The 12,694-nt window shown below is 45.0% G+C and overlaps 1 protein-coding gene across 3 annotated transcripts in view; it reads right to left on the minus strand.

Annotated features, from left to right (window-relative positions):
• The window catches only part of RASSF3 (Ras association domain family member 3), a 75,271-nt gene that overhangs the window by 52,437 nt on the left and 10,140 nt on the right, over nt 1-12,694 (minus strand). The window contains exon 1 of one of the 3 annotated variants that reach the window (XM_032107065.1): nt 1,302-1,475. The exons of 1 other annotated variant lie outside the window; for it this stretch is intronic. In XM_032107065.1, the coding sequence (XP_031962956.1) occupies nt 1,302-1,460 (159 nt within the window). In that variant the 5' untranslated portion in view covers nt 1,461-1,475. Of the gene's footprint in view, nt 1-690; nt 918-1,301; nt 1,476-12,694 lie in introns of those variants that run through there. One more of the 3 variants, XM_032107066.1, reaches the window with a different exon arrangement.

A 12,694-nucleotide genomic window follows, 5' to 3' on the forward strand; every position in this document is an offset into this window, starting at 1 on the left:
GGAGGAGAGGAATGAGGGGGGATAGACTGGCTGGCTAAAGAAGTGTGACGTTTACCCTATATGGTTTAATAACTGCTCTGCGTCGGACAGGTCCTCCATTGAAATTTCAACGCTGCCCACACAAGGGGTTGGTTCGGGGTTTTTGCTTTGGTTTTAATCAATTGTTCACTTCAAAGCTCCACTTGCATGAGCCTGAATGCTTAAACCAAGCCACTTAAACACTTCAGAGGGCCTTTCCCTGCCAACAAACCAGCTGAAGAGGCTGTCATTCACCTCGGAACGAGCTCCGAAAGAGCGAGGAGGCAGACCCCGCCGTGCCCCGCAGAGGCTACAGCGGGGCGAACAGCGCGGTTACTCTCCGCACAAATAAGCGATTTCTGGTCACGTCCCCTGCCCACCGGGCAATGGGGGTCCCTCAGCCCGGCTGCCGAGCGGGGCACGCCGGCGGGGGCCCCTCCAGTGACCCCCGGCCGCGCAGGAGCCCCGCTGGAAGCCTGCCGAGGGAAGCCCTTGCCGGCCGCCTCCTCCCCGCTCTGTCCCGGCGCCCGGGCGGCTCCGCGGGTCCTTCCCTGTGGGGGAGGGGGCGGCGGACACGTGGAGGCCGAGCCGGAGGGAGCCGGCCCGGCCCGGCCCGGCAGCAGCTGCCCCGCGGGGCGCAGCCGCCCCTCTTGCCCGGCGCACGGCACTTACTTGTGGGGCGGCGCGGCTCTTGCCTGGCGGCCTCCTGAAGAAGGAGGTGCGCGCGGTGAAGAAGAACTCCTCGGACTCTTCCTCCTCCAGGCTGCTGTACCCGCTGCTCATGCTGCTGGTCCAGGTCATCGGCGGCGGCGGGGGCTGCTGGTGGTGCTGGGGCCGGGCGGCGGAGAGCGCCGTCCCGGCCGCCGCATGGGGCCCCGCCGCTGCCGCTCCTCGCCCAGCCCGCGGGGTCCGGGGCGCAGGAGGAGGAGGAGGAGGAGCCGCGGCTCTGGCGGCCCCGCTCCCGCCCTCGCTCCGCTCCCTTCCTGCCGCGCGAGTTCCCCGGCAGCGCCGCCCCCGCCCGCCCGGGCAGCAGGTGAGGGGCGGGGGCGGCTCCTTGCCGGCCCGGGGCCGGACGAGTCCCTGACCCCGTCCCGGTCTCCTGCCGGCGCCTCCGCACCCCCATGCTCATTACCAGCAACGAGGCAGCTAAGGGCGGCCTTCTGTAGTAAGAAGTTCCCAACCTTTTCCCTAATAATTACCCGATTTCAGTCTTCTGTGCACTGTAAGAACAGTCATTAAAAAAATGACCGACGGCAAAATAATGGGGAGAGCTTTTCCCTTACAGTTCTTTCAGCAATCCGTGAATTCCGGCTTCGCGACCGGGGGCAGCCGCACGGCACTGAGCAGTCACAGCCTCCAGTTCCGCAGCTGTGGCGGTGCCCGGCCGGGGCCGCTCCGCGCACCATCACCAGCCCACGGACTATTAAATCAATGGAATTCATCGCCCCAGGATGTAGCGAGGAGGGAGGCTTGCACTAGCGAGGAGACTCACCAGGGATTAGATATGTGTGCAGATAGCAGGAACATCCAGATCTGCAACTGGAAAACATTTAAAGCACAAAATTCCTGATAAGATATAGGGCAAACATCAGATTCATCACTACTGGGGGAAATTACGGACAATGCCTGAAGGTCAGGTCACTCCGTAATTACCTGCCTCTGAGTCTCATGCCTTCCCTTAATTTATCTAAGGCTGATCACTGTCACCGACAGGATACTGGGTTTAAGGTACGGCTTCCTAAAGCTATGCAGCTGCCCATAAAAGCAGACTTGCCTTTCCTCCACGCCCTTAGCCCGGCGCTCTTGCTGTCCCCTGTACCACGGCGGTGGTCCCATGGGGGGAAGTGAGTCACTTGCTGCCGGAGCAAACCCCCGAGACATGGGCATCAGAAAGGCGATACCTTTCAGCAACAGCACAGCCTTAGATTAAACATATTTGAAGTTGCGCATTTACACATCAGTTCCTGTGGTCTCAGTACTCAGACACAGATGTATCTGGGACACCATTAGCTAACATCTCCTTTCCCTCTTCCTGATCCCCATCTCGCTGGTCCCTCACACACTCCTCATCTGCTGTGCGTGGCTGTTCCTATCCCCGTATCCAGCCGGCGATTGGGTCCGTTTCTGCTGTTCCGTAGGTGCTCTTCCTGGACCGGTATGCCTTACATATTGACAAAGTCACCTCAAAACCAGCAAAACAACTCACACTGAGAACTAGAACTGGTCAGTCAGTTTGGGAGGTGTTAAATACTTACTTTTCCATCAACTGATTCTTCCAGATTTTTGTATGGAGTTTGGCATCTGGCAGATTAGAAGGCTGCATAGCTTTTAAAAACAAATAATTGAGTTTAACAGCATAGATGCAGATGTGTCCGATCTTGAGCCTACTTGTCAGCACTGTAAAGCCGTGTGGTATGCAAGATAGCTTTAAGTTGAATGCCAAGTTACTTGAATGCAACTAAAACATTCTAAAATGCTTGCTGTAGACAAACAAGCTTTGTGTTACCTGGCACACTGAGGCCAGACCCATGCCAAAAGGAAGTCACACCAGAGATCTGCTGGGCATGCCTCTGAACCTGTCCAAGACCCAGTAACTCCAGTTTACAAAACTTTTGGAAAAAACATCCCTGTCCATTATCACAATTAAGGTGAAGGATTTTAAGTGGCTCAGGTGTGATTAAAAACGGCATTTGTGTTTTGAAACTACGAAAGCATTTTTATATATTATTTGCTGGCACACTTGATGGACTCCCCAGCAACCAGAGGCACTGTGTGGATAGCTTGTTTGCTTGGCTGCAGTCTCAAACCTGATAGTGGATGGGTGGAACATTAAGCTGGCAAAGAGGATCATCGAGACAACAAGCTGCTGCAAAAGAGCTCAACTTCATCTGTGCAAGATCAGTTGCCAGTCCTGGGCTCAAGTTTATATATTCCCTGGCAGCAAGGCATGGCATTCACCTCATCTGTAAAGCACCATTTATATTGGTAACACCAAAAGATTCACAGTATCATTTTCTCCTTCTGCAACAAAGAATGATGAAGAAAACATGTCTGTTTTCTGTGATAGATCTTCCAATATTAGTTCACTCCTCCACCGTAGCTCAGTTTTTAAGCCTACTAATTTTGACAAGAGATTTTTCACTTTATTTTTTTTCAGACGTGGCACTGAACCAAACAATTCACATGAAGGTACAAACAGATATGAGGCCTTTCAGTTTTGTTTTGTTTGGGGCTTGCAAGTAATGTACCCAAAACCAAGTATTTTTCAAGGTACTCCTGTGGATTTCACTTGTCCCCTGACAAGTACTCTTCCACGTTCTCAAACTGACTTTTTAATCTTACATAGGTAAGATTCATTCAAGGCTCTTTGTTAGGTGCTGCACTGAAACCTCTATGCTACAACACTCGCACTACTTTTGGTTCATTCTGACAGGCCTCTTAAATAGTCAACCGAAAAAAAACCAAACAGCACTGCAGAATGAAAAAAAACAGCCATGTCTCAAGATAAAGGTAGTAATAAGTTTTCTGAAAGCATATTTGTTCTTAAGAAGAATTATGGAAGAATGATTAGGTAAAAAAAAATTAATTTAAAAGCCAAGGAATATGGCACAGGAGTGAGATCTGAAACACGGAGCATTATGAGGCTTTCAATAAGTCCTTCTGAGAAATAATTCAATCCGATGAGAAATTAAATCAACTGTCAATCAGTTATCATAGGATCACACAGCAAGAAGAGAGGAGGGAGATGCTTTTTTTCTACATGAATCATTAAGTTCAAGTAGCAAGTAGTGCTACAAATGCACCCATGAAGAAAAGGAGAATGAACTTTTTTTTCAATTAAAGTTTGATTACATAGATAGAATTAATTAGGATATTTAAACTGTAGCCAGCTAAAAGTGGTGGCCCAAGTAACACAACGTAAAATAGTAATAGGCCCTCTGTTTCAAAGGAAGAATCTCATGAATAAAATAAGAATAAAAAGCAATCACAGACAAAGATAACCTGTGTGACATACAGTCATTTGTTGTGTAGGAGGAAAAACAACAATTTAAATGACTGTTCCTTTCTAGGACAAAATTCAGTTTTAAATCAATTTGTGGTTTTGGAGAGTCAGCTGAGAGAAATGAAATATCAAGCATAGCTTCCAGAGAAGTGAAAGCTGACTTCCTAAATGGCAAAACAGGTGTGAATAGTTTTATGCATCGGGCAAGAATTAGGACTTTGAACTACCATAACTGAAATAACCCTTAGAACCGGACATCAAATTGCATAGAGATAGATTGTTTCACAAGGTCCTTCAGTTTCATTGCTTTATTTGTATTAAAATATCACTTTATTGAAGTGATCACAATACCACAGGAAAGTATGGTTGAACAGGACTACACAGATTATTAGTTCAGACAATTCATCTCCTGCTCTGAGGAAGAACCAAGTGCTTTATGCCATCCCTAACAGTCCTTTAGCTAAATCATTCTTAAAACCTGAAATGGTGCTGTAGCACCTCCACTATAGGCCATCCCTTCCAGTGTTTAAGTTATTTATTGAGTTAGAAAGTTTTTACTAGCATCACATTTTAAATCCTTAACCTTGCTCATTTGTTTCTTAACAAAAGAAACAGAGGTAGAACAGTTAATTGCTGGTTTTTTAGAGAAACCTTTTCGGTATTTGAGGACTCTTTTTCTTCCTCTCATTCTTCTGCTTCCCAGACTAAACAAAGGGACAACTGATAAAACATCCTATAGAGTTTACATTAACTCCATTACCAACTGCATGATGTTTACATGTTTCTAAAACATCCCCTCAGCCCTCTGACAGAGAAACTGGGAGGACTCATTGAAATGGGAAAGCCGCAAAACATTCGCATGGCCAATAATCCTGCTTTGAGGCTCGGGACCAAGATGCTCACTTCTGCACGCAAGCCTTGGTCTTCTCTCCAGACTTGTGACAGACTACATCAAAAGGCATTGGGTCAAAGGAGCAGGAAAGGAAAAAAGCAAGGTAGGGCATGGGTTGGAGGGTCCTGTAGCATTTAAGATTGCATTTCTATTATAATTTAAAAAGTAATGTGGAGATCTCAAGAGAAGAATTCCTCCTTTTCTACTTCCTCTGACTTCAGTCTCCCCTGGGTGAAATCCTGCGAGGATGCTTACATGCTCTGGCAAGCAGGACCTGTGATGGCCCTGCAGCTGCGGGCAGCAGCCTCCCGTGGGGTGGGAGCAGTGAAGGGAAGCAGGACACGGGCTGTGGGAAGGAAAGGGTCACAGGGACTAAACTTCCTTACGCCCTCTAAATCTGCTTTAGCATCCCTCCAGTTTCACCAGTGCTTTGCAGGAAGAGTCTCATTAACAGCCCTAGCAGTATTTAATTCTAACTGCTATGAATTTTCCAGAAGCCCCTTGCCCCTGGCTGTTTCAGGAACCTTTTTGGTCATTTATGGAGTGCTATGAGTCTCTCTCTCCCCCTCTCATTTTCTGCTTTCATAGGTCTTTGCAAACCCTGTCCCTGACTGTGGAAACAGTCTTATTGATGATTAGTCCCTATGGGACTAATCTAATACTAAATTTTAAGATATGCTTAGGATTGAAATCCAAAGGGGTTCCTACCAAATAGCACATTTGATTTGGCTTCTTTGTAACACATTTAACAGGGAAATATAATTATTCCATTATGTTAGTTATTTAAATTATGTCCATATAACAAAAACTTGTCCTAAAAACAAGTTGCAGAGGAAAAGAGACAGTTTGTAACAGACTGTCCCTTTAAATAAATAATTAATCATGAGGGTTTCGTTTTTTTTACATTCCAGCTGAAAACAGCAGTAATTTCAAATGATCAAAGCAAAGCAATAAAGTTGAAATACAACCAACACAGAATATCTACTCAGGCCTGTAGTTTCCTTACACCAGTAAACTTTCTGTTTACTCATTTCTCCCATTTGTCTTGAATTAATAGCTCAGGTCTGTTTAGTACCACTGGCAGCAATGACAATTATCCTTTGATTCATACCCCGGCAACTTGTTAATTCAAACAAGGTCATTCCAGCCACACAGGCTCATGAGTGCAGACAGAAAACAAACAGGAGCCAGGTAAACAGCCTCTCCCCATCTCCTGGTGAAGAAATGCCATGGGGACAGGTACTTGTTACGGCAGTCACAACCTTAGACAGTACTGTCGGTAATCCTTTTCTGGCTCTTAAAATTCTTGATTCTGCCCAACCCTTAAGCCCCTTTGGGGCAACTTTTCATCCAAAATCCTCAAAAAGGAAGGGATAGATGGAAATTTAAAATAACCCATGTCATCGCTTTCTTACATGTTGGCACACTGTCACTCACCAGATCTCTGTTCTTCATCTACCATACTTGGACTGGTCAGAAGATAACAGAAATCAGAGTAAGTTCACCTTTCCCATCCCAAGGGTTGTGCTCAGAGCAGTCAGACCTACACTACTGTGAAGGGAGAGAGAAAGTGGATGGAACAAGAAGACTGTGCTTGTCTCCTTTCTTGTGATGCTGCAAACATGTGGCCACCTACCTAAATGCACTGTGTGACTGCAATCAATACAGCTACTCATAATTTCAAACATGCACATAGTTTGGAGGATTCTTTATCTCGGTTGCTACCTAAAGCCGTAAAGATAAAATTGTACCTTTCTGGCAGTTTTGGAATTACCATCATCCTTGTGTTAGAGTTGGACAGCTTTCCAGAGTATTCTATACCCTTTATCTCAAACAGATGTCATCAATTCAGCTTAGACAGATGACTCAAGGTTGGCCAGGATAAGACTACAAGTACAACCTTCACCAAGGGAGTATTTCTGCAGTTTGAAGACACTGACATGGAGTCTGGCCTCATCAGGTGGTATCAGCACTCACCTTCCCACATCCTGCCCGGCCCCAAAACCCACTGGGACCAACTGAAAGACTCCCATTGCCTTTGAAAGGATTTTGATAAAGCTGATAAAGCAGTCCTTTGCTGTATCGGTATGCATTTTTCTTTCACTTTTTTGCATCCTAGTTAGGCAGAAGTGCTCTCCAAAACAGAGAGGCTTGTTAGCAATTTTCCTTTCTTCCTCTCCTGTTGATTATAGACTGCATTATTAAACAGGTACTTTCTTGTCACAGATCCAAAAAAGTAGATTTTACAATACAAATCATGAAAAACTATTTCATATGGTTGTCATATGTTTAATCAGAGGGCTCCAGAGAGCTGTGCAAATGAGAAGTGACTCTTGCCCTGCCCTTCACTCTCATTTCAAAGGTTGGATCAGGGATATGTCAGTAGTAGTAAGAATTCAAAGGTGAGAGCCATGTTTCATCTGGCAACCCATTCCCTGCAGCAATGGCCTTTTTAGCTTATGCTGTAGCCAGTCCCAACAATGTCAGATAAAGTCTGTCAGGACCCAGATGTAGCCCAGAAACCCCAATTCAATAAAGAGGTGAATAAACATCCTTACTCACACAGTCCCGTTGATGTGGATAGTCAGACATAAGTATAAGCAAAGGTTGGCATAAGGGAAGCTTCAGAGGCCTGGGAGTGCTCTCATCCAATTCTCTGGAAGCACCCATGCCTTGCCAGGGCAAGCAGTAGAACTAATACATGAGAGAATATAATCTTAAGGAAATACTCAATAACAAAATGTACAGAAAACAGACATTCTCCTACTTTAATTCAGTTCCTAATTGCTAACAGTGTATAAAAATACTCAGGGCAGAAAAATTAACTAGGACCTTCTGTTTTAAGTATAGAAACCACAACTGTGGCAGCTCAGCATGCTTTGTGGATACCATGAAAATGTGAGCCCTACTGTGCTGTAGCTGCAATCTGATTCCCAGCATCTGTCCTCAGCTGGTGAATCGGTGGGGGAAGGGGCCTTCTGGTCTGGGAATCACATCCCAATTGTCATTTCCTAGACAAAGAACTTGAAATTGTCTTGTCATAATGTGTATGAGATGACATTTTGCTCTGTTTAATAAGTCTGACTGCTATAGATCATAGAAACCCCCTAGAAGCTGCCCACACAAGTTTAGGACTTTCTAGTAAATCATCTCAACAGTCTGTGAAGACAACCATCCCAGAAAAACAGTGCTGTTTGATAGGACAACAGATCTGACAACTTGTTTGCTGAAACGCCTGCCTAATCCATCCAGTCCACCCTTAGCTGGAAAAACCTGAAAAAAATTGAAGTGCAGTGCCCTGTGTCTGTGGAGCCAGCCCAGCCCGCTGAAATGCTGGGGGCTGCAGCAGGGCAGCCCTGCTTGCCTGCTCTGCCCGCCCGCTCCCTCCCCAGCCTGCAAGCCCAGCAGAGCGGGAGGAGCTGCCAGCTGCTAGCGCAAGGTAATTGGGGTTTGGCCCCCGTACTTCTGCAGGGCTACGGAACATTTCACATTCTCAGTAGGATGTGACCACCTTTGAATATTTTGCCATGAATCAAGCTTTCTCTTAGATAAATCTCACTAACTCCTTTCATATTTCGTCTGTGTCCCATTCACTGGCCCAAGACCTTTCTGATTCCCATCTCTGCTATCATGCTCTTCCTCCCTCACTGAGAGAGCACTGCTGCAGGGGGAGAAAGAAGTAAGAGAGCTTGAAGAAGAGACAGGAGTGCAGGAAGTGGAAAAAGTCAGAAGTGAGAAATAGGCAAATCAGCAAAGTAAAACCCAAATTGAAAAGACAGTATTTTAGAAGAGAAATAAACTTTTCCTCACCAGAACTCCATAAAATTCCAAAACAAATGTCTGTAGAGGTTTCTGGGTGGAAAAAGAGCACATGTTTAGGAAAACTGAGATGTATGTTTCTCATTTTGAAGGAAGATTTAGAGAAAAAAAAATACTGAAAAATTAGAAATTAAAATTATGAAAAAAGTAATCTATGTGGAAAGGCAGCTAAAGAAAGCATATGTATCAGGGCTGAGAAGATACTGGAGAACTAGAAAAGAGAAAACAAAAGGAAAATATGGTGCTTTTTCTTTCAAAATTGTGGAATGGCGTGTACACAGCATCGCAAATCCTCAGTTTAGGAGATTTAACATATGGAGGGAAGAGAAAGGGAGGAAGTGGATGCTTTACATCAATGAGAAGTCCAGCAGAGCTGCAGATCACATGGGGCTGCAGCCTTGCCAGAGGCGTCCTGGTTCAGTAGGGCTCTTGCTCTCCTCTCCCTGTATTTTATCAGTCAGATGTAGTGACAGCACTTTGGGGAGAAAAAAGAGGTAACCAGAGGGGAAAAACCCAACATATGCACTTAAATGCAGTAGGAGCACCATTCCCAGCCCAAGGGAAAGAAGCCATTTATGCCCCTCACAGGCTGCCACGTCTGGTCCCTGCAATGGGTGAGGAGGTCAGAACCTGAGCCCTGGGCTGATGCAGGGAAGTTGACATTACTTATTTTTATCTATTTCATTAACAAAACCCCCATAATGTTATAAAAAATAAATACAAAGGAGATATATTTGGGTCTCAGAGGCATTTACTTGAAAGGTGGGAAATGCCTCTTTCATGACTGACTGCCTCAAGCTTAACATATTCCTGCAAAGCCTGCATGCAGGGCATGACCAAGACCCTCATTACTTCTCTGGCCTGCAGCAGAGGTCAGACATGGGTCAGTACTGAGGTCACAGAGGAAACTGTAAATCTAGCAATTTATATACTTTTGTCTATTTGTTATAGGTAGTCTTTTACACATAATGTGCACATGACCTAGAATTTATAGGACTTGAGCCAACACTGCCAAACAGTTCTGCTTCCCAGCTCAGCCCCAGGGTCTAGTGTGGAGTCCCCCAGTCTTTTTCTGCACTTTACCATCCTCTTACACTATCCCAGCCAGTGTCACCCACTCAGCCCCCCACCCCCACATTTTCCAGGCATTTTGAACTGATAAAATATGCATGCCATATCCTGAGTCCACACATGCAGGCATGTAGGACACAGCCAGCTCTGAGAAATGTGGACCCGAGTTGCTTTATGGTACCTGGCCAGAGGCCAGAGGTCACTCCCTAGGATGGAAGCCTTTGGCCACAGAGACAAATAAGCATGGCTGGCTCAGAAACTGTGCTGCATCTACTCATTATTTTTCAGACTTAACTTTAAAAGCAAAATATTTAATTATTTTAATTTTACAGTCTTATGTTTACATTGCTTATGTTTTCATTTTCTAGAATGTTAGGATTGTTTTCTAAAAATGAGTGTTTAAAACTTTTTTACAGAAAAAAACCCTATTCCTACAAAATAAATTTATTTTCTTATTTTACTGAGCTTGCATGATTACTCTTTCCTGTGATCCGAAGAGGGAGGATCTGAGGTTTTAGTGCTGTTGTCATCTGGATGGACATAAATGGTGGAAGAATGTGTTAAAAAGAGGTTTTATAGTGCAGAGATTTTAATATGAAACTTTGCCAGTTGTGAGACACAGCAAATTGTACAGCAATCCTACAGAACAACATCTTTGGTATTTTCCCACCATGGCAACATCCAAACTCTAATGCCATGCCTGTAGATTGATTTTTTATGGCTTTAAAGAGTGTAAACCCTGAGCTTCTGGAAACCAAAGTAGCTGTAAATTAAATACAATTTTTACAAAATCATGTGTAATTGCTATCCAAGGCTTTCACTTCAGACACAGCCCAGACTCAGTGCACTTAGGTACTGCTCCTACGGAAGGTTTCAGTTTAGCACATGCAGAGGGGCCTTATACAGGAGCAGTCTGTATTTAAGCGCTGCCTCTCCAGCATGACCTACACTTCATGAAAACTTGGTACAGCCAAAGAAGAAGCTGGGGGAAGGGAAGCAGAGGAGCAAAGCAGATGTATCTAACTCAGGCTGTCTTACAAGCTATGACTCCAGCATTTGGTACCAAGCATATGCTATATTTTCTACTTGAAAGCTGGCTGCCAGTTCAAATGAAAATGGTTTTGTATGTGCTGCACCATAAAATTACACAGACACAGAGACACAGGGGCCACACTAACTAGCTGTTTACCTCTGTGCTTCTACCACAGCACATAAGTTATAATCGGAGGAAGGAAACTCCTAGGAGATGTGAAGGCTTTAATTGTTTCAGTGTGCAGATGGTTTGCATTACAGTGAATCGACACAGCTCAAGGTCAACTCATAGTTCAGCAATAGCTGTTTGGGCAAGTGAGTTTAGTTTGTTTACACCTCTTCTGGGAAAGTTTTAACTGCTATGTTACTTATTTCATAGATATTTCTAGACTTAAGAAACACTGCAACAGGTGAAACTGGAGGAGCATAGGTTGCCACAGACATTTCCCTCATGTCTGATGTTTAGCAATTTTTAGAGCAGCTAAATATAGCTTTTTTCCTACAACATTTGAGCAACATGTTTCATCATGTTCTCTTTTCTGTCACTGACATAGAAATGCTTTTGTTACAGGCTCACAAAGACATCTCCCACAACTCGTTTCCTTTGCTATGTCGAGACGTGCCATGCAACCTGTGCACCTAGAGACTGAAGTATGGCACAAGTAGTTACTCCTGCCCTTAACTATCACTCTGAGCTGCGTCTCTCTGAGAAGTTCCTGGTCCTTCTGCACAGGCAGCTCAGCTCTTTGTGAGGCAGCTGCTGAACCGCCTCAATTTAGGGCTTAGATGGTTAGGATAAACTGGAACCAATTTTTTTTTTAAATTCTTTTTTCTTAATAGCACCAGGCTGAAATCTGCCACAGTAGAACAGCTGCCTCGTCAGCTGAGCCATCCCTCCAGGCAAAATGGAGCTTCCCAAGAGGAAAACAAGCTGGGCACTGGGGCAGCGGGGGCTACTGTAGCAATACCAAGATAAGATGTCACTGGTCAGAGCTTGGAAAGCTCCATGTAGGACAGGAACACAGAGTACTCTGGGGCACAAACCGCCAGACTGCATGAGCAACAAGCACTTCCTTTTGTGCCATTTATCAACTGGATCCCAGATCTGGGTAGCTGCCATTACAAAGGCAATCCCACCAATGCCAACTGTGAAAAAACTGCATCTGGCATGAACAGTGCATTACTTTTGTTTTAAAAGGGATGATCTTTGTTCCTCACACCTTGTCCTTGAGTTCTGCTGGTCAGTGTTTATTCTCATCAGTCATATGCTGTCTCCATCATTCACCATCAACCTCTCGTCCCACAGGAGCAGTGGCAGACCCCCACATAATCACAGGGCAGCACCACATATTCCCACCTGCACTCAGTGTCCGGAGTGCCAGACCTGGAGACCAACAGCAGCAAAGCATTGACAAAGAGAGGTCATATTCATGCGGCTCAACAGATGTACAGATGTATGTCCATATGTGCAGGTAACTTAACACTGTGGGTGCTTCTCCCCTCCTCTGACATGTGACCAAATTAGCAGAGTCACAGGATAATTGAAAGATGGGTTGGACCTCAAGGTCAGTAAGTGGTAAGTGAACTTGCAGTCTTACTTGCAGACCTCAAAATATGTCAGAAACATCACTTATGATAGCACCAGACCAATGCTAAAAAGCTCATGCTCCTTGTTGTATGCATTAGGGTACCTACCTTCGTTCTGTTTGGGTCTGAAAGTTTTTCTAAAAACCGTTTGTTTCAAAGACCTGTTTTTAAATTAACTTACCAAAATTCTGCAAAACTTTAAAATTATTTTTGTGGCAGAGGTGTGAGGATTTGAAACAGAGGCACACCAACACTGCAAGCCATACCTAAGA

Source organism: Corvus moneduloides, chromosome 4 (genome assembly GCF_009650955.1).
Source record: "Corvus moneduloides isolate bCorMon1 chromosome 4, bCorMon1.pri, whole genome shotgun sequence".
NCBI classification, from domain to species: domain Eukaryota; kingdom Metazoa; phylum Chordata; class Aves; order Passeriformes; family Corvidae; genus Corvus; species Corvus moneduloides.